Source organism: Etheostoma cragini, chromosome 8 (assembly GCF_013103735.1).
Source record: "Etheostoma cragini isolate CJK2018 chromosome 8, CSU_Ecrag_1.0, whole genome shotgun sequence".
NCBI classification, from domain to species: domain Eukaryota; kingdom Metazoa; phylum Chordata; class Actinopteri; order Perciformes; family Percidae; genus Etheostoma; species Etheostoma cragini.
This window is the reverse complement of record NC_048414.1, coordinates 10,630,350-10,654,757: the sequence shown is the minus strand read 5'-3', so window position 1 is coordinate 10,654,757 and position 24,408 is coordinate 10,630,350. Positions and strand designations below refer to the sequence as shown.

Genomic DNA, 24,408 nt, shown 5'->3' with positions numbered 1-24,408 from the left:
CTGGCTTCTTTTCCATGGCAACGGTGGCCAAGGCTTATTGGTTTTTATAGTATTAAGAGCCGCCCGGCAAGCCATTATGACAAAGAAAATAATCTGAAATAATCAAAGTTGGTGTTCATAGAAAAACATTCAGGGTTGTAACATTACCTAAGAGAGTCACAGGTTTCTATGTTTAATAATATTAAGGGCATTTCTTTAAGAAATGTTTGAAATGCGAATTGGGGAAAACAAGCTAGCCCTCCCACTTTTCAACTTTAATAGTTAGACCTGTGATTTTCCTGTTATGACAAGTTCCATTAGAATCTCTGTTCATTGGCACAGCTAATGCAGAACAGTCTGTGTCAGTTGAGACTGGTGCACATCTTTGTTAATTGCTCAGGCTTTCTGCTGTAGCGCTATCATGTACATTACGTCGACATCATGGGTGTATAGGCCCCAATCAGACCGAGCACATTTTAGCACACTGGGCTGCTTTTTGAAATAGTTTTCTAGAAGAGCGTAGCGTCTTACTCGTTGCTTTTGCGTTGCTGAGCACCTTAAGTTTTTTTTGCCAGAGCAACCTGAATGCCTTTAGATGCAAATGGTCTGGTTGGGGAATCTTCAACAAGAATGGCAGTGTGCCTTGGGTTTTGCAACCTGCAAATGCGCTCTGTCTGAACGCAGTTTTAAACATTAGATGGAGCATCTAAACTAAGAAGTCCATCCATTTCAGTAAAAGCTGCATAACCAGCACATAGCCTTGCTGAAAAGGTATCCATCACTTCGGCCTAGCTGAATGCTGGTCCACTGACGGTTGGTGGCTTTTAGATAAATAAGATTCATATAATTTATTTGTAAGAGTCATTTTTTGACATGCAAAAATTTGATGATTATATGACAAAGAGTCTTTCTGGACACGAGGCAGTCAGATGACTGTAGTTCAGGACTAAAAGTGCTGAACACCATAGAACTGTCATTGGAGGCTTGGTTTACAACCACAATTTGTTTTAAAGCAATCTGCTCCTTTTCTGTCATAAGGCGACAGTAATTTATCAGTAACAGACAGGGATGTAATACTTGATTTGCACACAGTTTCTGCTATTTGAACATAAAATGAATACTTCTTCCTATCTACAGTACTGATTATTTTATACTGAGTGTCCTCAGAATGCTTGCATTTATTCTACAACATGAGGTGTTCAACATAAGCATGTTTCTTTGGCCCAATTAGAATAGGCACAGGCATTTTTTGGCAGTAATATACATGCTGCACATTGTAGTTGTCCCTCAGGACAGTGCTTGGCATAATGCACTGCTCCACTTTTCCTCCTTGTGTAGCTACTCTAGTCAACAGATACATTAGTTTTTTGTTTTCCCTCATGAGTGACAGCAACTCTTATCAATCACACACACACACACACACACACACAAACACACACACACACATATTAGTGCTGTCAAATTAAAATATTGAATTGCTATTTTTATTGAAAACAACATTGGCATATAGCCTACATTCACATTCTGTCTTGGAGCAGTCATTCACACTTGGAGCAAATAATCTCTCACACAATGTAACACTGTCCATCAATAAAAGGGTGCAAAAAATACTTTGACGAAGGGGTGGAGAATTTGCATCAGATTTGTGCTTGGCCATCAAGTGGTATTTTAGACTGGACGACTGCGATGATAGCTCAGTTCACAACGACAAAACACACAGATCATTTTGGTCTTGTCAATGAAACCATTTGGCGACATCTAAAGAGTAAACTTTTCATACACAATCTTACTGGCATCCATTTTGGCGTCTCACGCTTGCCATCCACTCAAAACTTAACGTTACTACTCTTTTGGCCGGCTCGCAAGCCCAAACAAGTGTGGCGTGCCTGTTTTTTTTTGTTTCCGGTCTAGCTAAAGCCGGTGTGGTGTTGCAACATTTTTGTTTTTGCAATGGCATGTGAAAAAAACTACAAAGTTTGCTAGGCCAAAAAGAACGTTAATCTTAATGCTAACAAGACTACAGCACCTCACCAGTAAGCCAGGCATACAATGAAATTACGTCTCTGTAGTGCAACAACCCACAGGTTTCATCAAATTCCCTGGTAGATTTTTCAGAAGGTGAATCCTGAGTACATAAAGTTGGACACCTACATAATAAGGAAGATGACAGATGCAAGGAAATGAAGGCCAATTCTAAAGGGCTTTGTAAATCTGCTGAGTGTGGGTGTTGAAGGTCATTTGTCAAGGTTATTGCCTGATGAGTCACGGTGGAGAGGCAATGAGAGAAAGGGAGAGAGGGCAAAGCAGATTGCCATACCAACAATAATCATACTATTTAAGCGCGGACACAAATCCTTCAGTATGTCAACACTGGAGGGAGAGTGATGAATGCCTTATTACTTTTAGAGAATTAGGTCAGGAATGGTGGCAGAAACAAAGTTCAAAATTCAATATATGGGGTTTTGAAAGCTTATATTGTATTGCTATCTATATTTTTTTTAAACTGTCCTTGGAAGTTGAAGGTTTTGAACACTCATACCCCATAATCATCTCAGAGTAGATGTTTTCCCTTGAGCATGAATAGCACTAGCGAGAATAGCGAGATATTGTTGCATCTGTGCAGGTCTAATTCAGGTTTTCTTGCTGTTCTGGGTCTCCATATGCACTTCCTTCTGCACACATACCTTTTATGTGTAGATCACAAGCCACTCTGCAGTTTCTATTTCTCTGTGGGTATGTTCTGATATCCAGTAGTGGATTATTTCTCTCAATCAAGATGGTTTATGTAACCACTAGCCTGAGAGGATTATAGAAAAACATTCCGCTTTTAGATTTTAGTCCAGTGAAACATTAAGATGCAGCCCTATACTTTCTGTTGTATGTTGCATGTGACTAATAATCCAGCTGGTGTGAAAATTTTGTGGGTTTAATTGTTCTAAGGCATCATTGGACATGTAAACATACCTTTAAATATTTAAGAAAGAAATACCAGGTATAAATAAAATGTTTCTTGATTTCCTGAGACATTTGACATTTCAATTGATGTACAGCAGCTTCAACATGCACTTGTGTTGTATTTCCTGTTTTCATGTATCTTTGGTGTTTCTAAGTGTCAGCCACTGAAAAATTACATTTCTATGTCATTGGGATGCTGTAGAACCTCATCACCATGGCAACTGCTCATTTCGTCATTGCTCCCCAGGTGTGCTGTGTAATGTGCGCCCAAACGCTCTCTGCTCCCAGCTATGTCTCACCTCATGTTGCACTTCCACGCTTACCTCACACAACATTACACTACCTTTCTCATGACAGCCCTAGATGTTATTGCTATTATGATTGAATGACTATCCCTTGTTTACGCTTAGCTTTTCCTTATGTTTTCTCACCATTTCACCCAATTTGTGAGTCATCACTTAAGGTGACATACATACTGGGTACCAGACCTGTTCTCGCTGAAATGTTCTCTTCAACACGCTAATCAAACTGCAGTCTACCATTCTTGTATTAACAAATTCAGCATGGACACCACAGTCAGCAAAACAGCCCGCAGATGAAAATCCGCTTGTTGTGGTACCATAATTAGTGCCTGAAGGGTGCAGCATGCTGCTAATCCAGCGTTGGTGCTCCAATGGGCTCAGGGCTAGGAGAGTAGGATTAATTCCAATGGAGCAGATGGATGACGTGATCCGAGGGAGGCTGATCATTAAAAAGGTTGATTACATGGTGGTAATGAGATGAGCATTTTGGGCTCCCCTTGGGATTCTACTGCAGAGTTTAGAGGACTTTTGTCTAAAAAGGGCTTTTCTAGTCATGGTCATAGTCATTTACTCAGTCATGGTTCTCAACAGGGGATTTGTTAATAAATGAACATTGGGTAATGACATTGCCTTCATTAACCAAGATCACAGGACATGATTCAATGTAAACCCGTCATTTGTTTTGTTTTTTGGCCAAAGCAACTTTCATATTTCTCCCATACAGCCCTATTGAAAACAACTTGGGGGTTTAGTGTCTTACTCAAGGACAATATAACATAGTTAGAGCCTTATGATTAATGGCTAATTTGTTATGAGAAATTACTCTTTTGATATTATAAAGGTCCAAATAAAGAACACTTATGATGATGCTGATACTAATAATACTTGACTATACAATAGGTGATTATCTTTCTATTGTTAATTTTGCTATGATTATTACTAGTACAATACTAGTTGAAAATGTGCCAGTATGAAATGGGCCAATTGCTTTGCCTGTGGTTTTGCTTCATGTAGAATTCTTCAAAACCAAATTGTACCCCAAAATAACTTACAGATCGACCCCGAATCACTTGATATGCAACTCCTCTGTATAGCCTACTAATGACTTACAGTGTAGGTCTAAATCAGAGGGAGATGTTATATAAGCCTTCTATTTTTACCTGCGAAAGAACGGGGTAGATTCAGAATGTAATCACAAAATATCACAATGGAAATGTGGAGTAAATAGACAGTTGCCCGGAGGTGCGCTACCGGCCTGTTATGAGAGCTAATCAGCACATATCTGCGTTCATCAATCACCAGAACCGTGTGTGTGTGTGTGTGTGTGTGTGTGTGTGTGTGCGCATACACAGGTCCACAAGCAGAGAGAGAGAGAGCGAGAGAGAGAGAGAGGGTGTTGTCTTTTTCGTCAACAATATTGCCTGTTGATATCACCACAGTCAGTGTTGTTGTGTGGTGTCTCGTCTTGAATAATCATTAACAAATGTATTACTTCAGCAGAGGTGTTTAGTGGCTTGACGGTTAACATTGAGGTATGAATTTGATTTGCGGGGATATTTTGCCAACAGTTTATGTTATTAGTGTTGTAACTATAAGTTAGCAGAAGGCTACATTTAATTAGCCGGACCCAGGGTGAGTCTAATGAAAACTTCTGTCTTTGGGTGGTCAGCTCCGAGAGTCTCGTTTAAAACTTAATAACTTAATATGATAAAGTGTCTGGTTTTTCTTTGATATTTAGTGATGGCAAATGGCTTTTTATTTAGTTTCCTCTTAGCGAAATAATAGACACGAAAAAGCCAGCGATTACGTTAGGCCTAGCCCCTTTTTCCCCAACCTTATTCAACAATGTTGTTGCAATGTTCCTGTAAACTATCCGCTTGTGCTCCAGGAACGTGAAGAACCGTTTATATCCAGCAATCATGTTACGTTAGAAGAAGCAAAAAGTGAACCGCGGTTCCAACCTGTAAACCTCACCCCCCTCCCCGCTGCTGTCCAGAGCGTGTCAACCGTCTGCTGCGTGCTGCACCAGCAGCTTATTGTTCGGCCATCTAGTTTTATTTTAAATAACCGATGCTCTCCATATTGCTCCTAAATCCAAACCCCAAGTTCATTGGGTACCCAGGAAACCAAGTGGGAATTAGATTGGATGAACGGTTCATGAGATATTTCAAAGACAGATGCAGAGACATACATTCATACATACACACACATGCACACACACAGAGGCTTCCCGCTTCATTATTATCACAGAATCACATCAAGCATGACAATTGTTATTTAAATCGATAATACATCATCCCAAAGACCTTTTTTATCATAGCTTCATTCATCACTGTCACTGGACCAGACTGCCGGTTACACATGGCTAATGCATGAGCATATGTGTCTTTTTTGCTTTCTGTAGCACAGAGAAGTTTACATGTCCCTAATGATGGGCCCATAACAAAACATTGACTCTCTCTGCCTTCCATTAAATTCAAATAATGAAAATGAATGGATGGCTGTATGCGGCCTTATTCATCCCAGAACAGGAATTACAGTTTTGATTGCAAGTTATTTATTAATTAGGTAAAGTAAAAAAGAAGCAAGAGCCTCATTTGGCAGGATTAAAACCGATTTAGTGGCTGTGAAGTTTCTGTGGGATTGAAACTATTTGGATCTATTCAGTTTATAAAGTCAAGCTGAACGATTTATTTCTGTTTAGTGTTGGTACATTTTCTGGAAAAATAATGCACTTTGAATTATACAGTAACTCAAATAAAATCCAACATTCATTTGACTTTCAGTTGAGTTTTTAGTTGTTCCTTGACAGGTTATATATTTGCCAAACCTCAATCAGATGTGTCAGCGTTGGGATTTCAAGTGTTTCCAGGCTTTATGTACATGTATTTTTCATTCATGTCGTTTTGATGGCGTGCTGTCTGGGCCATAAATTCAGGTATGCTGACAAACTAATCACCATACTTGCACCAGTTGCAGTTTTCCTTTGCTGACAAGGGATGTTTTCATTTTATGGGGCTGTGAGATTTCTTTTTTTTAACAACAGCTCATCCATCTAGAGCAGAACATCGACAGCAGCATCACTGCAGTGGGCAAAGAAGGTGAAGATGATCTTGAGACACCTTTTCCTTCTAGGACCATTGAGCTCTATTCACTTTAGTCTGAGCTGATGGATCTTCTCTACCAAACCCACCACTGTAAACGTAATGTTCAGCTCAGTACTACCCACCTGTGTCATGGTGTATTGACGGGTAACTCTTTATTTAGCCTCTAAGAAGAGATGTTACCAACATGCATGCACAGTTATGCAGTTATTCAGAAATGATGTATTTCCTTAGCCTACATTTCAATTTTCTGTTGATAGCACTTGCTAAGTGGTTCAATTTGTGATGCATGAGAGCACACCACAGATGCGTCACAAATTGACAATAAGGATGACTAAGCAAATTGTTCCCATTTAACTATGGTAAAGCATTTTGTTTTAGTATTTATATCAAGCATAAAGCACAAGGAATAAACACTGGAATATATCAGTCTTTCTTTAAATCTCAGACTTTTAGTAAAACTCACCAGAGGCTACCTGCAGCTGAATGACATCATAGCTCCCAGAGCTGCATGAGTAGAGGTTGGAAAGACAGAGGGAAATGGCCTGCAGTAAAAACGTGCAGCCTCCCACGCCAGCCCTGGTCCCAGTTACTCCAGACAAGATGCCACCCTGTGCAGCCAAGCCATGCCATTCTTGCTTCCCCCTGGGCAAACAAAGACCCCTTTCAGGCCAGTCCCTACTGTGATCATGCAGAGCAGAAGCAATCTGTTCATCTTGGCTACTCAATGTGAAGTGACACACAGCCTTTTCCTTGCTACACCTTTGCTGGTTTTTGCAGCACTCAACCAGCAAAGCTGATTCTGTTTTTTGAATTTTCTGCTTGCTCCTGTCCATCTTTGAAAGGACATGAAGGCTTAGATTAGTCATCCCCTTAAACTACAGTTTATTAAAACTTAGTTTCAAATATACCCGTTTCAGCTGAGCTGAGTCAGTATGTTGTACTGCTGCAGAACAGAGTGACATGGACACTGAGTGTAAATAAATAAACCTCATTGATGAGAATAACACCAGTAATTATGGCAACTGTACACAAAAAAGATGGTGACAGCTGTAGCCTTAAAATAGTTAGAAAAATAAAAATGCATGACAAAGGTGAGATTAAAATTTGACTAATGTAAACTAGACTAAAATGCCATAAGAATAAACAAATAAAAAAATAAAATGACTAAAATTGGACTAAAACTAATATACTTTTTTATCAAAAGACTAAAATTAAAACTAAATCAAATTCAGGTGCCGTAATGATCTATTACCAGATAAAAGAAGTCACAGTTTTTTTTTTTTTTTTTTTACTAATTTTCAATGCAACAACTTGGAAGCATGTTCAAGTCTTGTAACCTAATGAGCCAGGTGATTTGTTAAATTTGTGGTTAGGTCCACTACTGTTCGGACACGCTTTTACTCGAAGTCTGAGAAGATGGATTTTTGTGTGATATGTGATTCTTGCGTGACCTCATGATATTGCTGGAATCCAACAGCTGTGAAAGGTAAACATTCTCCTGCCTGTATGAGAACAATGAGTGAAACTTTACCACCTTTCATCAATATCCTTTAGAAAAAAAGAAGTTGGTCACTTAGATCTACATTTATAGCATTGTAATTTGGCATTGATGGATCCATCACATTTATCACACATCACATACTGTATATTGTCGATATCCTGCAGCCTGTCATGATGTGGATACTGAAAGTGGAACAGTAGATTTTACAGATTTTTTTTCTAAATGTACTTTCCTTTTGATGGTTTAGGATACTCCAGGGCCATAATGCTATTTGTCTGACTGACGCGCATGCACCTGTCCTACCATTAGCCCTCTGGGCTGATGTCACGTCTCCACTCTGTCAGTCAGCAGACTCCCAATTTCTTTCTACCTGCAGCATCAATCCACTGGCCTCATTCAGTCTCTCTCTCAGCAGTAGCCAGAGTGTTTAAGAAGTTAAAAGCCTTTGAGCCCACAAGACATTTTTAGGGTTGGTAGCTTGGCTCGGCTGTGGCTCAAGAGGTAAAGCAGCTCGTCCTTTTATCACAAGGTTGGCGGTTTGATTCTAGGCTTCTTCTGCTTTAAGTCAAAGTGTAAAGTGCAAGACCCTGAACCCTAAGTTGCTTCTGATGGGGCAATGGGCGGGCCAGCGCCTTTTAATAGGTAGCTCCACCACCATCGATGTAGGAATGTGTGTGTGAATGACGCGCTTTGTCTGGATTGGTAGAAAGGCAAAATGTAAAAATTCATCAATTTTGTTTGCAAAATTGATCTTCATCTATTGTGAAAAATAATTAATAGCTGAGCAAGGGTGTTGTCTTGTTGGTTTACAATAGTCTCTCCATTCTCCATGTCCATTCATTCTTCCTGTCAAAGAGTTTCAGGTTTCAGACAAATAAACAGAAAACCTAACTTATGCAACCCTGTAATGATTTCTTTGTCATTCCTCTGAGTATTGCTAAATCAATCACAGCATTGTAAAGGCTTAAAGAAAGATTTACTGATCTAGCAATAAATTAATTATGAATATTTAGCATTTTGCATGAAAAGAGTTTTTGTGCTGACATTACACCATCTCAACTCTTTATCACCTTGGTGGATGTGGAAAACTTGGAGTCCAAGGATAAGCATGCCAAGACACAGCAAATTCTTTCCTAATATAGTTATTTTCATTCTAATGATTTTCTGTTTGTGAGAATTCTTTCTAAGTGGAGTTTGGTATTCAAAGGGGGGGAAACAAGGAGCGGGGTTCAAGATTTTCATCACAGAAGAATGACAGGTGTTGCTGTTATTTAAGGGTTTGACTCGCATAAGATGCAGTGTTTTCACTAGATTGTTACTGCTCTGTCTTGTATGCATTACTGAATAATTTATTGTGTATTCATTATTCTTGGAAGGCTTATGAAAATGTTCAGGCGAAACCTTACTGTACCTATGATAGTGGCACACTGCGATTTTTGTTTTTATTTGCATTTCTTTCTTTTTTTAGCATTTCTCAGAAATGTCCTTGCTTTTATGAACAAAATAAGAATGTTTTCAGCTAAAAAATTGTGTGTGTGTGTGTGTGTGTGAGTGCCTGCGTGCCTGCGCTAAAGCAATGATTCTACAAGTACTGTAGGTGAACATGTTACTGAAGTTGTTGCTCGTACTTGCAATGTTAGGATCTTTCAGTGTCACTTTAAGGGTGTGACACCCATTCGACTCATTCAGATAATACCAAACCTCGATACACACTAATTATTCAAGCTTTTTAAGAAAACATATACTTGAATTTACAGTATATGGATGCTGCTTCAGATTTTGGGGAGGCATGGGAAGGTGAGGTTGGTGCCTCATTGTTTTGCTTTAGCCAAATGATTGTTTCTGAGCTCACATTTCCCAACTCTGAGGTGTCAGTTTGCTGTCACTTTACATAGCTTTGATATAATTTGAATGTTTTATTTGCTAAGCTATTTAGAGTTGTGTCTTACTCACTTGTTTTTCCATTTGGAGTCTGGCACACTCAAATCAATACCTTATGTAAGCTGCGTGGGAGGCAGCTGAAGATGAATTTGAGACTCTGTTACTGAAGAACACTGAGTGCTATCTTTACATTGTGTATGTTCTGCAAAAAGTTGCCTACCTTCATTCAAAGGGCATGCATTGAAGAGTAAGGCCCTGAGTAAGTAAGGCTTAGTAAAAAGTGTTGCTAATGGATACTGCTGTTGCTACGAGACTGTTGGAAACATGTTGGAAACACAAGTCTGTTTTAAGAAATGTAAAAATATGTTCAATAGTGCAATAGTTTGTCCATTAAAGGCAGCAGTAATAAGAAGCCAGTGCTGTAAAAGTACACTGTGTGTTGTAGGACTGCGCTTAGCTCCCCTCATGTCTCTTTCACTGTCGTCTGTTGTCTGATCAGTTTATGAGAGACTATATTTTCACAGAGCATGCATAACAGGGAGAGAAAAGGTCATGTTTGTCCCTCTGGGTTTGTGTTAAGAGGTTGAGCAAAGTAGTTATTGGAATACACTCATATTGTCAGTATTGGTTTTGGATTGTGTTTGAAATGACTGTGTCTACTAAAAGATATGTGACACAGTTAATTACCTGTGCTTCTGTGTGTCAGTTTTGTAAACTTATATGCTCAGCAAGTCGTCGTCCGCTGCTGAAAATTAGCTGGAAAGCTTAGAGACGATCTCTGCTTTGTCTTACCACATGATAATACTGGATCTTATGTGACTGCATAGGATGTTTTAAACCCTCGGTCTCTGTGGGCCCGTAAGACAATCAGCACCATGTCTCCCCTGAGGAGAATAAGCTAAGCTGCATGGACTCATAGCTAAATAAAAAGTGTCTAAAACTGTTCTCACAGCTGCCTTTGAAAGTTCTATTTTTTGCTCCACTTATGAAGATTTATTCTAAGAGGCTTAATTTATATTAGCTGTACAATCAGATTGCTCTCAAAATACCAGCTATTAATTAAGCATGCAAACCACATAAGTTATGCTCCTCTTAGCTTTTTCCATGGTTAACCTCAGACAAGGTTAGTAGCTACAGAGTAGTCCACCTTCCCAGGGTTCTTTCTGCTCATATGTATTCCTTTCTAGTTTAAGGTTTACAAGGTGAAGCCATGTCAGCTCAATGAAAACTTCTGCATGCAGGTGACTGATACACACATTGACAGAGTCTGTCACAGCTGGTCATCTCCTGTGTCTCTTTGCAATACATGACTTATGCTTGTGGTATGTACATGCATTAAGGCATTTTTGCTTAGGAAAGCTCTTACTTGATCAGATTTCTCGTTTTTTCAGTTGTGGTGTTCAACACAAAGTAGTCCCTGTCCTTCAAATAGTATTCAAGCCAGTTAAGTACTTTGCTTGAACATCCGTCCCAGTTTTCCATTCTGTCTAGTAATATGTTGTTGTCAATTTTGTCAAATGTAGCACTGAGATCTTATAATACCCACACTGAAACTTTCCACTGTCTCTGTTTAAATGGATGCCATTCAAGACCTTAACAAAAGCATTCTGTGCTGTGGTGGTCAAAATACTGACCGGAAAACATCACCAAAATTGTATAGGACCATGAGTGTGGTAGGTGGTTGAAAAACAGCCTTTTCAGTGTTTTCATGTTTGTATGTTAAAATGGGAGGTTTGATGAGGTTTGAGAAGAGATTGCAAAAAATGGGATCAAGTAAATTCTCACATTTTCTTTGTTTGATGGCCACTTTTTCCTATTTTTCTTTCTCATTGCAACATTGACAAATAACATTTCCAGTGTTTTCACATGTAGCTCTAAGAATGTCAAGGATTAGGGAGTAAGGAGACTCTTCAATGAAGCCTAATAATTAACATCACAGTAATTCGCTCAAATAAAATGTCACTCCAGCTAAATTTGCATTATTCTGTAATCATATTTTTGATGTAATCCTCAAAAAATGTCGGGTAAAAAATGTAAAATGGTCATGACAGTGGGTTTGATAAGGCCTAATGACTTTGTCACCTACAGAAGAGGACCTACAGTGTCCTCTGAGAGTTTTCAAAGAAATGGCCTTTTGTTTCCCAGTAGGTTATGCAATTGTGTGTGACCAATACGATAATCTCCTAATTTTCCCAATTACAGTGGAGCCAGGCATATTATTGTCTTTTATTGAGAGTTTCTGACTTTTAAAGGTTATTTTACCATAGTTCACCCCTGATAGTATTAGACTTCATGTTTTTGTCCATGTACTACAAATCATGCATACTTGGGGTGGCAGTAGCTCAGTTTGTAGGAAGTTGGGTGTGAAACTGGAGGATTGCTTGTTTAAATCACCTTACGGACCAAAGTACAGAGTGTGGACTGGTAGCTGAAGAGATGCCAGTTCACCTCAAGAGCACTGCCAAGGTGCTCTTGAGCAAGGCACTGAACCCCCCTCAACTGCTCAGGGTGCATGTTCAGCAGATGCAGCCCACTCACTCTTTGCAATGTTTAACATTAAGGCTGAAACTGATGACTGCTTTAAATGTTGATTAATTTGCATGTAGAATATTTTCTCTATTAATCAATTAATAGTGTGGTCTATAAATGTCATAAACTGAAAAAGGTCCTTTGCTATTTCGCACTGCCCATCATCAAATGGCTTAATATTTTTGACCAACTGTAGGAAAACCACCACAGACGTACTTTTGATAAGTTAGAACCAGTTATAATTTTTAATATGCATTGCTTAAATGTACTTGTGATTATTATAATTTTTACCAACTAAAAGTCTGTCAACTGCCTGCCTATTTGAATTATCAACTAATATTTGCAGCTCAACTGAAGATCTGGTTTGATAGTTTTCACAGTTAAATGTAGGTGCAGAGAGATTTGAAAGGTGTGCTTTGTAACACAAACTAATACCATACTTAGATATGACACTGGATATTAAATGCTCACACAGCCTCTGACTCCTAAAATAACATTCTCAACTTTGTAATTTCTCTGTGCTGAGCTGCTACTCCTGACTCAACTGAGTCAATCATCTCTCCAACCCTTCAGTACATCATTTAGGGAGAGGAGCAGAAAGTTTGATAAACCACCCTTGGCCAAATCTACCCTTACCATAACTAGGTGGAATGGCATTCTAAAAAAACCTGGTTTCTCTGAATCATTTATTGAGAAGACTGCATCTCCCTTGGCCCTCCATTAGAGCGTTGACACACAGGGGCAGTGGTGGGCCTTTCACGCCTGTGTGCACAGGCAGCTAGTCTCAAGCGCCAAACAGCTTTCTGCATTTTTATGGCTGGATTCACCACTGGAAAGTGATCTTTCCCGGGGCTTTGGACACAATGGAGAGGGTGAAGTGGCACCATGGAGGGCTCTTCTGCTCAGCATGAAATGTTTATAACAGCCAAAGGGTAACAACTCTGAGAAATGGACATCTTCCCATCTGTCAATTAACCAACTCGTCTGCCAGTCACACAAGTACTGCTACTACACCATGTACAGACCCAGATAGTAAGATACATACACGTTACAGTAAATCCGTCAAGTAGACAACTACTGTGGTAGCTGTTTTAACATTTTGTAACATCAGTGGTTTACTTAAGAGGCCTAAACAGAGTCAGATTTACACACACTAAGTGCCTCTAACATGCTAGAGTCAGATGCAGCTGCAAAACATGTGGGAGGTCATCATAAGTACTAAAGGCACACTGAGTGAAATTCAGGCATCACTCTAGTGAGGGGGCAGCTGAATGCAGTTTACAAAGAAACACAACTGTATAACTGTGTTGCGGGATATTGTTAACAACAATATCTTTGTTGTTATTAAGAAATCTAGAACTTTTGAGAACTCTCCATCCACAAGTACAGCAGCATTTTTTTGTGTTACATTCTCATCCCCTGTAATTTTGTTTAGATATCAAACAGATTTAAATGGATTCATCCAACCAGATAACTTTGAAGGAAGTATTAGCAGTACTAGGGGTAGGTGATTTATACCAAAAGACGATATGGATTTGTTTACCATTTTAGAGTCTATGGTACCATCACAGATTTTGCTGTTCTGTTTATACCTCAGAAGAGAGCCTTGGAGTTATTAGATGATAGTGGACATTGTTGCAAATTAATGAGCAGGGCTGCTTTGGTTTTATATGATATATATGGTATTTGCATCAATGATGATGATGATGATGAAGTGCTTTGATAAGTCAGGTACATATCCAAAACAGACAGCCTTGTCCAGCTAATTGACAGGAGCCCTATCAACAATTTCTCAGTTGGCTTTCCAGAAACCTAACTACTTCACATCTTGATATCTCAATATGTCACGATTTAAAATATACATATAACATGATAGAGGATTTGATCTACATCGCCCATTCCTATTATGTACTCTGTTTGCCCCAAAAACCAAGACATTTGTAAAAATAAAATAGAACAGAAAAGTTTAAACAGAATAAAATAGAAAACAGCAAATCATAAATTGACATGTTTTGTGTTGTATGATACAGAATACTAAGATTGTTATTAAGATTTAAAAAATTGTTAATCTCTTTCAAGTTATTGTTGGTTGACTGACGATGGTTTCCTCAGTGGGTCCACACTGGGTCCACACTGCAAAGTCACTCTGAAAAACAGGCCTGTATATTGAGCAAACATTATTCCATCTGGAAGTAAATTCATCAGCAGAGCCAGAAAAATCAAGATTCCACCTATTTGCTAGAGAAAAGCTTGAATTCCCTCAAAATGAATCTGCTGCCATTGCTTCTTCTGTACAGCGGCAATCTTAGCACTGTGTCCTGTTGGCAAATGTGCAGTTTGCTTACATTGTCAAATAATAGAGCCCCTGTGTGCTTTGGGTTTTACAAAATTTCTAAAGCCATCTGTCGCTGTGCGCTGCAGAGTTATCGGTGTGCTGCTGCTTGAATGTCTTTGCCTCATAGAAAGTAGGAAAGTTGGAGAACATGTTTGCAGCTTTCACATTAGCGGCTTTTAAATTTACACTTTGTAAAAAAACTCGCAGTGTTCTATGAATGGAATGACACATTTCTTTAATATTGCTCTATTACGCAAATTGGATCGTGGGAATCCAAAATCGTGATTCAAATTTGATTAATTGTGCAGCCCTAGTGCATCATTTTATCTGTGCTCTTCAGATAGACCAGAGACAACAAGAAAGCAGAGCCTACATCTGCTGGTGTCAGTCAAGCTCTTTGATTGGTTTAACAATTGGACACCAAAGTCCATTCAGACAACAAAAGATCTCTTCTGGAATCTTACCATTATTTACATTCATATACCTGTAATGAAAGAAGACATAAGTAGGTCCCATCTTACCCCTATTATGCTCTTCTAAAGCTATTTATTAAACTACCCTAGACTAGTAAAATGTGCCTGGTCAACAATGGTTCTAGGCTCTCAGACGAGTTGACTGTTTTGGACAAGATAGTGTTAGAAAAAACTAACTATCACATGTTCTTTGATTTGATGAGGACAAAGAAAGGCTGAGGGTCCAATTGAGAATTAAGAAAAAGTTTATTGAAACAGCATGATGAAGATGATACGACAAAGACAATCCCAATAACTACAAATAATAACACATAACATAATAACACTGCAGCTGACAGCGGACTTGATTCATACTTCTCTTTGATGGAGTCGCATGAATATCCTGAATATTCCTAAATCACAAACATTTATCCCCTGCACCTGGGTGTGGTTCTTTTTCACCTGGTGTGTTCAAATCCATTCTCATTGGTCCGTTGTTGGCATGTTAACATGTTGAGCACATCTTTGCTGTCCAATGAGGAAGGACATGGCACTAAACTCTGCTCCTTTGGGGGTGGTTTTTGGTCACAGATCAAAAGGTTCAATCATGTAAATGAGAAATTCTAACAAAAATACAGTTAATCAGTATTTTAGTGTCTTAGCCTGGTTTAAGACTTCAGGGGGTAAGAGACAGAAGGTTACTTCCTTTTTTGGGGCAATCGCTGTCTTTCTAGATGTTAATACTTTTCAGTTCTAATTGATCTGACAGAGACAGAGGAAGAGAAGCATTAGGTTTAGAGACAAAAGGGCCGTCTTGACCTCTTCACAGAGACAAAATGCATATTATCCTAACCTGGCTGCACCATACATCAACAGAAATATATTGTTTTCAAAACGTTGTTTTTAACTTCTTATAACTCAACAGTAGCCTCTCTTTTCAACTTAACGTGACAGAGGAGGGAATCTCAGGAACAAAAATGTCCATGGAGCTCTGAGGCTTCTTCTTCACTGCATAGCTATCCAGGTATCCAGACACAACACAAAGCAATTTCTCTGTACTTTTAGGAAACTGCTGGGAATAATAGTAATTTGCTATCCTGGTCTAATATTCAAGATGCAATATTTTTACCATTTAACTGTGATTCTATTACAAAGATGGCAATTCTCTTGTGACTTCACATTCAATCAGCCTACTTGACAAAAATAGGAGAGGTTCGCGGCTGGGAAATATCCCTGTTCAATACAAATAGAAAAAGACCAAGGATTTAGAAGGGAAATTACAGTTTGACAGTAAAAATATAAAAGTGTCTCTTCTTCTCGGAAAGCCTTTTTCTCTCTGCCCTCCATCTCATGCAATCTTGCTTTTCATTAAAGATCTGACGGCATCCGTTTATTGAAGGAGACACACAATGCTTTAACCAGCTGTTTTCTTTGTGCCAGCAGATTGTTTAAGTAGCAGCACAAAGGACAGTTTTGTGAAAAAAAACAGGAGGAAATAAGAAAGTCAAGTCAGTAATGTGCAGATTAAATGCTCTGGCACAGGAAGGCAATCAGAGTTCAGCGTACAGTCAGGAGGGGACCGTGAGACAAAAGCAACGGGTGTGCGCCCTCACAGAAAGGGGTTTCACATTATCAGCACAGTATCACTGATAATCGTGCCAAACAGAAGGTGTCATGGTAGTGAAACAATTAGGCCCCAATGGGTGTGCTCACATATCTTAAAGACAGCAGGCTGGAGGCTGGAGAGAGTGTAGATTGCTAGGTAAGCTACAGCTACCTTTTTCCTGAGCTTTGGAAAAGATGATTAAACTGGAGCTCAAATAACTGATTGCCTCATTGTTTAGAAATAAAGGCCATGGTTTGGGACACACTGTCTAAGTTATAGCCTGAGACCAATTAGTAGATCATGTAGCTCTTAACTTCTCACAATGAACCTGCATGGAAATAGTTTTTGTCTGGGTCTTATGTTCTCAGATATCATTTATAAAATAAAACACCAAAGGCTCAGAGACATTAACAGCTGCCCCTGCCGTGAAATCCAATAGTGCATTGCTCATGGCTATTACACTGATAATCAACAGACATTAGTCAATGTGTGAATGAGTCTTTGACAGCAACTCAAATGTGCATGTCTGGTACAACTCAACACGTCTGTGGGTTAACAATGTAGTTATGATAATGTAAAACTGTATGTATCTGAAACATGGAACTGTGAAACTGCCCAGTTTTAATTTCATGTAGAGGTTAAGAGTTCATGAGAGTAAATGGCAGGTCTGAGGGGCTGATAGAGCCTAAATTTCCTTAGACACTGAGTAATTGCCCGACAGCCTTACTACACTGGGGGAGACCAAACAGGCGCATCACCACCAGAGCCGCGCAACTGCCAAAGAAATTAGGCATTGTTTAAATGCTAATCCCCAAGCATGACACCAATTGTGTTGCTCATTCTGTTTTGGGGGTATTTGTCACACTTTTTAGTAAGACAACCTAACTGTTGTGCAGAGGGGGAACAACTCCAAGCTCACTAAAATGTATATGGTAACCAGGGAAAAACAGTTATTATTACAGGCCTCCAAAATACCAATCTAATGCCTGGGTGAGTTTTTTGGTGTTATCCTTGCTTTGTTTACTTAGCCCACAAGGGTATACAGGGCTTATATTTTAATATAGTTGTACTCAAAATGTTTAACTGCATGTGCTGCTGAGAGATGTGACAGAAAAGCTGTTAGAGGCATGCTGGCACTGAAATCCATCACTGGTGGGCTGAAGGACTAATGACTCAGAAATCCTCATTGAGATACAGATTTATTTACTAGTTCCTGCAGGAAGGGGCCGTGTCATTAAGGCACGCGTCACAAACAGTTCTAAATCAAACCCACATCTAGAGCCACTTTGCAAGGTGCGAGGGTACATCGTATTTGGTCCACCACTTTGGTCCAAACTGAAATATCTCACCAAATGCAGGACTGATTGATATGAAATTAGGTAAAAACAAACAACTTTTGCTTTAGCCCCACCATCAGGTCAAAATTCCAATTTGTCCAACGCTTATAGTTAATTACCAAATACCTGCAAAGCCAATTACATTCCCACTGGCCTGTACTAGATGTTGCCAATCGCCAAATATTAGCCATCCATCCATCTTCATGCGCTTATCCGGCATCACGTTGCAGGGGAGCAGCTCCAACAGCCAACTGTTGGCATGCAACAACAAAACGATGGGGAACATGGTAAATATTATATCTGTTTTCTAGCATTCTTAGCATTGTCATTGTGAACATTTGTAACTGGTTAGTGGCAGATGGCAAATGACCGATGCATATCTATTAGAGGGTATGTTTGTTAGAATAAAATAAATCTTTATTGTCCTCCAGGGTGGACATTTTTCTTTGGCTCACCAGACCTACAAGACAGATAAACATAAACACAACATCTCAGACATAGTAAGAATATCATAAAAAAGATGAAAAAAATTGTTGAATTGCAGTTTTAAAAAACCTCCAGTTTTAAAACCTCCAAGCTAAGAGACCTTCCTTGACAAATGTAACACATAATGTTCACAACTATTTCCTTACATGACTTTATTACTATTTTCTCTATTTTTTTCCTTATATAATTACTAAAAATTCTTATATCATAAAGCAATAGCAAAAAAAAGCCAACCACCAAGCTTACATAAAATTATTGTGGTTCCACATACTGGAGAAAGTAACTACCACCTCCTCTCATGTGGCATGTATAATTTGACTAGAAGATAACAGTTGGCCTTGTTAATTCTTCTATATTATTTGTATCAAAGAACAATAACATTAGTCATAACGCTGTTGATTTATTGAAAGCCTTGCCAACAGTGTCAAACAGTGCAACAGCTAAACATTTCAATTGGGAAAATGTGGAAGAGATGCCTTGGCATTTAGTGTAATAGAACATTTATATATCATGAATTCCTCTTTTAATCATAAATGCCATCTCACATTTCCCCTATTCAAACTGTCTACCATTGAGAAGCTTTAAAAGCAATTATCCATATCCTCAGCTTTCTTTTTCTGTACTAATTCTCTTGATTCCTCACATTTCTGGGGCAAATCCACGCACATTCCCACCATGTTTGGATGGCCCACTTTTCGCCTGGTAAGATTGTGCTACAAACTGTTTCTGTGGTTTACAGCAGCATCTTGTAGTTAGAGGCATTACAACTGCATCACATTGTATCTTTACATGTCATTAAACCAGTCTATTTCTTATATGAATCAACAGTGTAAAAAAAGAAAGAAATATATGTTTATTCTGTGTAGACTTGGCTGAAACTTTTAGGGCCAGTAGTATTTAAATCTTTAAATGCTTTGTCTTTGCACTTTATGCTGTATTGTTCCTTCAAAGCATCACTCTAAAATTGATGTCTCTTTGTCAATGTTGTTCTGTCCCTTTCACATCTGATGATTTAGAATAGTCTGCTTGAAGCTAAGTCACTCTTGAGTTATTCTGTCACTTTCTATTACATGTTCTAGATCTGCTTCAATCGCCCAGACTTACATATAAGTTAATAACCCTATTTAAAGGAAGCCATTAAGCTACTGCAATGACGGCAAAGGCCATATGACCATATGGCGATCAATTGGTTTCACACTGTAGGAAGATGAGCTGTTATGCTTAATTGCCTTTCATGGAGTATTTGGCCTCACAATTTCTTTTAGATAGCTATCTGGGCAAGGTAAAATGTATTGTGGGACATCAGATAAAGCTTGGGATCTCTTTCACTCCTGCTGACCAGTGGATTGCTGTGAGGCTGATGTTGTTATTTCCTCTCAAAAATCATATAATGTCCTCCTCAGCTAATGAGTGGGATAATTGCTTGCTGACTTGCTACTCAATGGGAGAGGAAGCTTTTAGAGTTATCTTGATAAGTGTATTTGAGCAATAACTCCATAAATGCAGTTCATTGCAGTCTTCTTTTAACAACTGTATGATTTACAGTTGTGTTTTAAAACCCCAATTTCTTGGCATTTTTTGTTAGATATATTTCTGGTGGAGAAATCTGAAAATAATTCAACCTGGTCTTGCTTTTAATCATTTACCCTTAATAATAATGGCCACGGAACAATTGGTGCTTTAACAACGCAGTGTGCCTTGAACTTGTGCATCAGGAGGACCTGCTTTGTGTGCCATGTGACATAAAAGTAGTACATGGTTTTTCCAGAACTGATTTTATATTAAATGAATATCCCCCTGTCCTCACCAGCTTAAAACTAATGAAATAAATTGGCATGGCATCAATTATTATGTTTGAAATCACTGTTGGACATCTTTTAGTTTAATACTGCAACAGCCTGTGGCAATCTCTTGGTTTAGAATGACATAATAATATACAAAACTTAAATATTTGTAATTGGATAGACTGATGTGCTGTATTTAAACACTGCTGTGACTGCTAACTGTTTGCGTGTGCTTTGATTAAAGCTTCAGTGTGTGACTTTTTTATATTGAACGTTACATTCAAACTACGCACTATAGCTTTAAACGATAAATATAAGTTAATGACTTGAAAGAATGAGACTTGATTTTTCAGCAAAGAGAGCTTCATTTAACTGTAAGTGGTTGTGGGTCGGCCTTTCTGTGCTCCCAGTCCCAACTGAAGTGACAGGGTCATGACTTGAACTCCCTGCAGCTCGGTCAGCACACTGAACTGCTCTGACACATTAAATGGTGCAACCACAGTCTCCTGGGACAAAAGAAAGTAATCTGCTTATGAAACTAAATAAATCACCTCAGGGTTTTAGGTACCTTTTAGGTAAAGTGATACAATCTTTTATTAATGGTCTGTGCTCCTGCATTGACATGGAGACCATTTTAATGATTAATCTGGAAGGAAAGCGCCCATTGTAAACTGGGGGCTCTTTTGTAAGTAAATAACCTCTGCGTTGTTTTCTGTGAGAGGCACGTCAGAATGATCTTTTTAATTATGTTGTCTTTGTGAGATGCCCTTTTAGCCTATATTGCCTCAAGATCAGGTACCAACATCTCTTGAATGATTTCACTGTTTCAGATTTATTACTTCAATATTTGTCAGTATAACAGGCACATTTGGCAATTTGGTGATGTCTTAGTCCATAAATCCATCCCTAAAACAAGCTTGTTGTTACATTTGCATTCTCACAGTTTATCCTGTTCGTTTCTCACAGTTTCTTTTTTACAAAAGGGAGGTGACGGGAGCCTATTAATTCAACAGATATAACATGGGAGCATTGGATATTGTAAATAGGGTCTCACCTGTTTGTTTTAAAACTCAGGTCAAACCAGTAAACCCTTTTGTAAATCTGTCTAGGCTCTTGTAGGGCTGTGTTGAGATGCCAATCTAAGCAAGGAAAAGGTTCATTAGTGTTAATTGGAAATTTCAGGACATCCTTTCTCTCCTGCTATCACCTCAATCTAGTAATTAGAGAGACCAGCGGGGGAATTATGCAGCTGTGTTCGGAGCGGGGCAGAGACGGAGATAGGGGGCAGTGGGGAGCAAGAAAAGGGGGAGAGTTAGGGCGGGTGGTGGGAGTGCTGTTGAATACTAACAAACTTGCTCTCTCCATGCAACAAAAGAGCAGATGTCTTTTCTGCCTCAGTGTGTCCTCTCCATACAGAACCTTTTTTAAAACATATGGTTGGCTTTGTTGTTTCCTATTTCTCCCTCTAGCAGAGTTCTCAGCCTGATGATAAACCCACTGGAGGAAGCACCCTTTACACTTTAAAAAAAACTTGTATCTTTTATGCACACAATCTGAACATCTAATTTAATTTGGATTATTATCATTGCCAGGTTATTTTACGTGTATACTTGATGAAGAAATTTTTCCAGGGAAAATCATGTTTCTCTAATACTACTGTAGAAAGCCACCTACATCCCAGTTACTCTTTTATCTGTCTATACATGTGTCTGTGATCCTTCCAAAACGCTTCTGCATTTTTATCAAGGCCCTGTAAATTAGCAGGCACATCAGATTGGTTAGTAATGTTACAAAGAGGGAATAATCTCGAAGTGACAGTGGAGAGCACCCACGATGCCCCTCGGCCTCGCTACAGAAAGGTCAGTTATGTCCAGTAGCAGAGCTCCTATCAACATCTTGTCACAGAGAGTGAAGACGGCTGAGCATCAAAATGCCTTCGTCCATGAAGTGCCTTTTACTCTATCTCCAGCCTGAGTGATGACATGGAGGGGAATGCTGCCAGTGACACTTCTACCATTCTTTGGGCCACGCCTCTTCCTTTACATTGACAAGTGTCAAGTCAAAATGAAAAGCCAAACGTTAAATCTTAAAATGTTTCCAAATGTAAAATTCAAAAGATAAAATTGAAAATTATAGTGCAAGACTTTAATAAGAAAATGATTTAAGTATTTCCATTTAAGCTTTTCTATTTTCCATTTTGAGTTTCATATTTAATGTTTCTCTCTATCAATGAAAAATTTCAAAGATTTCAATTTAAGCATTCATGTTTCCTTTTTCTTTTTTAAATTTAATTATGGCATGATTTTTCCTAGTAGCATAGTAAAATAATAATATTTTAAATTTGATCTTTCTTCCCTTTCTCTTTCTACTTTCAATTTGAATTATGAATAAATATTTTCTCCGTACAATATGAGAGTTTGTTATGTTTCCTTGTCAGTCTGAAACGTTCAGACTAGATTCTAGCTCTCCACAGGGACTGACACTGATTTCCACTGTGTGGCACCTCCGCAGCTTGAGATTAGTCAATGAGCTTTCATTTATTACTGTACCTGGCTCACTGCAGTGATGCACCCAGCTGTAATCATCGCTCTTAATGTACTCATGCTAATAATATCTGCATCCCTCATAGCTGTATACTACTCTTCCAGAGGAAAAGCAATTCATAATGTTGAAGAGCAACATTTGTTTCTGCCCATGCAATCTTTTGAGAGGAATTTCTAAACAGCGAGTGCTACGTTTTTTAACAGTATTATGTGCTACTGTTGGATCTCTACAAGAAAATCTCGGCCAGTCTGAGCCAAATGTTTTGGTTTGAGCCACGGTGTTCAGCAGTGTTATGCAAATACATGTTTGTGAACAGGAAGAGAGGTATCAGATATTTACTGGACATAGTGGAGGATGCCCAGGCCTCTCCCTGTGCAGAGATGTACACAGGTGTTTCTATGGGAAAGCGTCCTCTGAGGTTCAGAATTCAGAGAATTAGCAAAACCACTGTGAGATTTTAGCATATTTAAACCATGCTCTGTTTGAGATCTTCTTTTAGCTGTGGATGGGGTTCTATTCCAGACACTTCAGATGGCTCTGGCTTTGTATTAATATTAGATGAATCTGAGATATCTCTGGCAGGGTTTTCAAAAATAAATCTGAAGCTTATTCTGCGAGCAGGAAATGATATCTCATGTTTGCAATCAGGACAGTAGTACCTTTTCTTTTGTTGAATCCTTTCCATGCCACATGTTCAAATATTTTTAAAGTTTGGGATTTGTTGTTGCGGGCATGCTTGCTGAATTTGATTTGTCTTCTCTTCTATTACAGCGGGACGCAAAGGGACAGTATCTGTTTGACCTCATCTGCCATCATCTCAATTTGCTGGAGAAAGACTATTTTGGCATCAGATATGTGGATCCAGACAAGCAGCGGGTATGTGTTTGTGTGTGTGTGTGTGTGTGTGTGTGTGTGTGTGTGTGTGTGTGTCTTTATTTATTTAATAAGGTATTAATGTTGAATTATTCTATTAATTGACTGCAATGATCTCCGAAAATAGACCCATGATGATAATTTTAAAAAGAAATGCTTTTTCCTCCTGTTGTTAGACCAGGTATAGCAAACTTTATATGGAAATTGTGAGTTTGAAATCCACCTTGTTATATCCACTGTGTCCAATGTTTTGGATGTATTGGATTGTGGTTGAATGTGAGCTCGGAATGACTTCCTCTAGGCGTAACTGGGTTACTTTGTGTCCATGTAAAAGCCACTTTCATGGCTATACTTAAAAATGGATCACGTTTGATTTAGAAGAATGAGACTGTGGGCCAGAGTGAATAGTTGTGTTCTTCAGTTTCTCTTATTCACACCACCTTTCAGACTCACGGGTGTTTCATCAGGCTCTTCTGCTGTGAGGCATGTAATTTACTGCACTGCTTGATTCATGAAGTATTCACGTTCATGTTCACAGATCATGTTGTAGTCCTGCAGACAAGAGCCAAGTCCTGCTGATGCTGCATTTCCTATGCTGTCACTCAGGACTATTTTGGTGGTTGTTGCTGCGGGTGGGTTGGGTTGGGGATAAGACAACCTGGGAGAAAGACGGAGAGAGAATATGCTCCCAAAGAGAATGAAGAATCTGAATTTGGCAAAACTGTATAGACACACAG

The 24,408-nt window shown here is 38.8% G+C and overlaps 1 protein-coding gene and 1 long non-coding RNA gene across 5 annotated transcripts in view; both read left to right on the top strand.

Moving 5' to 3' along the window:
• Positions 1-24,408, top strand: part of LOC117948565 (FERM domain-containing protein 5) — a 54,148-nt gene that overhangs the window by 15,394 nt on the left and 14,346 nt on the right. For all 4 annotated transcript variants that reach the window (XM_034878259.1, XM_034878257.1, XM_034878260.1 and 1 more), the window contains exon 2: positions 23,570-23,674. In XM_034878259.1, coding sequence (XP_034734150.1) covers positions 23,570-23,674 — 105 coding nt within the window. The remainder of the gene's footprint in view (positions 1-23,569; positions 23,675-24,408) is intronic.
• LOC117948577 lies at positions 355-18,506 on the top strand. Its single transcript, XR_004657484.1, has 3 exons — positions 355-366; positions 10,268-10,274; positions 18,388-18,506. It is a non-coding gene; the product is annotated as an uncharacterized LOC117948577 (long non-coding RNA).